The sequence below is a fragment of the Balaenoptera acutorostrata genome, chromosome 9 (assembly GCF_949987535.1).
Source record: "Balaenoptera acutorostrata chromosome 9, mBalAcu1.1, whole genome shotgun sequence".
Classification (NCBI taxonomy): Eukaryota; Metazoa; Chordata; class Mammalia; order Artiodactyla; family Balaenopteridae; genus Balaenoptera; species Balaenoptera acutorostrata.
In genome coordinates, this window is record NC_080072.1 from 13423837 (window position 1) to 13429028 (window position 5192).

Sequence of the window (5192 nt, forward strand, 5' to 3'; positions counted from 1 at the left end):
GTGGTTGAGAATCTGCCTGCCAATGTAGGGGACACGGGTTCGAGCCCTGGTCTGGGAAGATCCCACATGCCGCCTAGCAACTAGGCCCGTGAGCCACAACTACTGAGCCTGCGCGTCTGGAGCCTGTGCTCTGCAGCAAGAGAGGCCGCGATAGTGAGAGGCCCGTGCACCGTGATGAAGAGTGGCCCCCGCTTGCCACAACTAGAGAAAGCCCTCGCACAGAAACGAAGACCCAACACAGCCAAAAATAAATAAATTAATTTTAAAAAAAGCACAAATATTAAAAAAAAAAAAAAGAATAAACTACCTAGGAATAAACTTAACCAAGGAGGTGAAAACCTGTACTCTGAAAACTAAAAAACATCGATGAAGGAAACCAAAGATGATATAAAGAAATGGAAAGACATCTCATGCTCTTGGATTGGAAGAATTAATATTGTTAAAAAGGCCGTACTACCCAAATCTATCTAGAGATTTAATGCAATCCCTATCAAAATACCCATGACATCTTTTACAGGACTAGAACGAGGAATCCTAAAATTCATATGGAATCAAAAAGACCCCAAATTGCCAAAGCAAACTTGAGAAAAAAACAAAGCTGAAGGTATCACGCTCCCAGTCTTCAGACTATACAAATTTACAGTACTCAAAACGGCATGATATTGGTACAAAAACAAACATATGGATCAATGGAACAGAATAGAGAGCCCAGAAATAAACCCACACATCCTTGGACAATTAATCTTTGACAAAGGAGGCAAAAATATACAATGGGGAAAAGACAGTTTCTTCAGCATTCCCTGCCTGATAGTTACATGGGATTTATGTTAATTTTTTAGCCTTTCTGATATTACTGATTTTATTATTAATGCATGTTTGTTAAGGACATAAGGGGAAGTTCTAGATATATGAGAATGATGTATACAGTCAAATAAAATAGAGAATATAGTGTCTTTGAATTTAATTCCATAACTATTTAATTACATCTTAATTTGTGCCAGATTTATTATGAAAGAAAGAGACATACAAAGAAAAATAAAGATATAGCATATAATCTTTGTCTCAGCCAAACAGGTAAAATACAATTCACAAGAAGAAACGCTAGTATGGAGCATAGAGTTGTTTGATATACAGTAAATGTACAGCTGAAAAGCAATAAAAAGAGTAGGGAAGGAATCAGAAATATCTCTGGTCTATCGAAGGATCTGCAAAATATTCCTGAATAAGATAACTTCTAAAATGTGAATTATATTTAAGACATGGACCCTAAAGCCTAGGGGTGGGGGCATCGTAGTCAGAGGAGATAGAAGAAAAAAATCATAGAGTTAACAGATTGTAGAGTAAGTTTAGAGAAAGTAGAGGAGCCCAGTGTAGCTGGATGAAAGCATCCAGTCAAAGGGAATCGAGGGAAGAAAGGTAAAGAGAGAAGAAAAGTACCTAATATGAGTTTCTGGTAGCCATATACCTTACAAAAATTAAGCGTTAGGCCAATTAATATTACATTTTATGAAGTATAATATTATCTCATTTCATAGATATTTTCAAAATGGAAACAATGTAAGTAAAGCAAATTTCCAAGACAAAGGCATAAAAACTTACAAAGTGAGTAGTCACCCAGCTCTCCTTAACCCCGTAGCTTATCATTATAACACCATACTTTCTTTCAATGTGGTGATTTCTGAGATTAGCTACTTATATTTGAACAATTTTCTAATGTGTATGTGAGAAGGTTGGATTTTATTCCAAGGAAAATAGGGTTCCACAGCAATTTTTGGAGATGCCCATGATATGATGGAAGGTGTGCTTTAGAAGAACAGTTTCTGCATTTCTCAAATCCAATTGGTCACACCTAGAACTACTTGGATCCTTTAAAATGCAGGTGGCAATCTGAATCACAGTAACTCGCTTCTTTGGCTCATATAAGGTCAGAGGTCATTTAGTCCAACTCCCCAAAGAAAGCGTATATGCTTTCCATAACATCTCAAAGTATACATGTCCTGGGGACATAAATTCTAAAGCACAATGAATATCACCCGATTTACTTTAAATCTGAATGTACCGCTTTAGACCATACCTTCCGCATGGCGATTTTCATCTCCATGTTTCGCAGGGTATAGATGAGAGGATTCAGCATGGGGGCAATCACAGTGTAAAACAGAGAGATTTCCTTATCCTTGTTCTCAGTCCCTGCAGGTAGGGCATAAGTATAGATACAGGGCACAAAGAATAAAACTACAACCATTATGTGAGAACTACAGGTTGAAAGAGCTTTTTGTCGCCCTATAGAGGAGCGTACTCTAAGATTATATAATATGACTATGTAAGAAGCTACTAGGGCAAGAAATATGGCAAGCACCACCATCCCTGAATTTGCAATCACTAAGATACTTACAACATGAATATCTTTGCACACCAGTTTCAAAAGAGGCTTCACATCACATATGTAGTGATCTAACTTATTAGGACCACAGAAAGGTAAATTGAGTACCATGAGAAGTAGAGCAATAGAATGCCAAAAACCCACAACCCAGGCCATTATGATTAACATGTTACACCTCTGCCTGTTCATGATGACCATGTAGTGCAAAGGCTTGACAATGGCAACATAGCGGTCAAAAGCCATGGACACCAAGATGAACATTTCCACACCTACCAGCAAGTGGGCAGTGAAGAGCTGGGTCATACAGTTGTTATAAGAAATGTTTTTTCTTGCTGCAGCTAAGTCCCTGACTAGCCTGGGGACCACAGTGGAGGTATAACAGAGGTCCATGAGGGAAAGGTGACAGAGAAAGTAGTACATCGGTTGTTGGATTAGATGGCTACAGGTGATTGTGAGTAAGATGATGATATTCCCCATTAATACAGTCAGGTAACATAGGAGAAACAAGAAGAAGAATAGTGGCTCTATTTTCTTATTTCCCCATAGTCCCATGAAAACAAATTCCGTGACATTGTTCTGATTTTCCATGAAGTTGAGTTGAGATCGGAGTACACACAGAAACTCAATTCATCTGAAATGATACAGTACATAATACATATTTAATAGCACTTTTTTAAAAGTTTTGGACTATTTGCATTGAATAAAAATGTAGGTCATAGAGTATTTACTACAGACTTTATTTTTTTTTGTTTAAGGGCATCATATTTCAAATGATATTTAAAAAAAGAATATTTGTGTCTGGAACATTTGTAAACATTTTGCAGTTAATTAACTCATAACAACCCAACCAGTAGGTAATATTCTGATACTCATTTTGCATACTGGAAAACAAAAAATAGGAGGGTTCAATTAATTACACCAAATCATTAAGATATTAAATTGCAATCAATCTAAGATGAAACCGACTCTGATACCAGATTTCATGCTCTTGGGGACTATGCAATAGCATTCACTGAACAAATGAAATTCCAGCTCTTGTCCATCTCTGTAAAAGACATAAGGTCATTCTCCATCCTTGCCTTTAGCTACCTGTGTAACTTTAATGCTGGGCATCTGAATATAGGAAGACAGATTATTGTTATATAAAAAATTCGCTTTTGCCCTAATTATTCTAAAGAATAATTAGAGGTTGCTATTGATACTTTATAAACACTTTGGAGAGCTAGTAGGTTTCTGTTGACATTGGACAAACTCAATGTGATTAAAGAATGACCTACTTATTTAAACACATTTAGAACAGTGCCACCTTTTTGATGTAGGAAACCAAGGAGCCCAGGGTGAATATGTTTAAAGCATCACCTTTTACCCATAACCAAATGTCCTCCACAGCAAAATCATTGTTTGCCTCAAATACTGTTAATTTCAATGAGTTGTTTTTGAATGGTACCGTTGAGGAACAATGTGATGTATTGGACAGATCCATCATCTAATGTTCATGAAGATGAGTATCCAGGCTCATATGTCCTGTTTGATATTTGTTGTGAGCACTGAGCAGTTCATCCTCTCTGAGCCTCCTTCTTCAACTGGTAAGTGAAATTCATAGTGATGGATCTATTTGCCATATGCCAAGAGCAAAATGAAATTCATACAAAGAATATCCAATATAAAGAGCTTATGCTTCTAATGTCAGCTACACAAAACAGTATTCCAACAAATATTGGGAGAAAAATCAGTTGTTCTATAAGAAAATAGACACCAACATGTTCATCAGTTAACGGTTTTACCTTTGGGTTTTGTATTCTGCCACAGGGAGGTTGAACTCATATTAGACTTACATAAGTTTAAGGAAGAAACATGGGCATTGGTATAAGTTTGTTCTGTGTACTAAAGGAGAGATTAGCAAAGTACTTCTTTATATATAAATCAATAAACCTAGTCTATGTTTATATGGAAGACTCTGATCACATGATATAAACAAATTTAAGACAAATTTTCATTAAAATTATAATACAAAACTAGAAACACTAGAGAATCAAAACTGTAGAAAATGCATCTCTTGGTTTAGAATGTTTTTTAAACATTGGTACAAGCCTCATCTTCCCTTAACATTTGGATCAGTGCTGCATTACTTACAATGATTGAATATCACTTTGGAAAATTCAGACACATAGAAAAAAATCCTTCAAAGCAGGTCTTATTTTTCTCCTGATCTTCTTTTAGTCCATAAAAACTCCCTGTGCCTTGTTCCTTTCTTTCTCCCACCCTGTTCTCTCCCTCCCCCCGCCTCTCTCTCTATCCACACACACACACACACCACCACCACCACCACCACCACCACCCAAATATATGTTTAGCACAGTGTTTTTAGGAGTGAAGGAAGAATATTGAGCCCACCTTTTCACATACCTTTCAGTTAAAGAGTTTCTTCCAAAAATTCTCCTTCAAACTTTAAATTCTTTAAGAAAAATCTCTGTGGGGAATTGTTTGCAAAGATATATCAACTACTGTTTGAAAGGAAAAAGCATTTATATAAGCGTATTAGGAAGATTTATGACTAATGTCATGAGAGTACAAGTGTAAAAACCCATCAAGGGCAATTTGATAGGATTTTTCTTTTTCTTTAACTGTTTGTCATATCTATAATAAAGAAAATGTGTGAAATTAAAATTTGTGGTATTCATTATTAGCTGCATTTAGAGTAAAATGTTGAGATACCATATACTAACTAATTATATGTTCTAGGCACAATACTAAAAAATTTTCATTTACTGACCATTTCACCTTCAGCACCATCTGGTAAGGTATATATTAT

The 5192-nt window shown here is 36.0% G+C and overlaps 1 protein-coding gene across 1 annotated transcript; it reads right to left on the reverse strand.

The window, feature by feature from the left end:
• Positions 1-2038: 2038 nt before the first annotated feature.
• LOC103006684 (olfactory receptor 4P4-like) lies at positions 2039-2968 on the reverse strand. The gene has a single exon (XM_007181240.2). The coding sequence runs from the start codon at positions 2966-2968 to the stop codon at positions 2039-2041; it is 930 nt and encodes a 309-aa protein (XP_007181302.2).
• Between the last annotated feature and the right edge of the window lie 2224 nt (positions 2969-5192).

Coding starts and splice junctions, on each gene's coding strand:
- LOC103006684 (XM_007181240.2), bottom strand. CDS start 2,968: ATGGAAAATCAGAACAATGTCACGGAATTTGTTTTCATGGGACTATGG.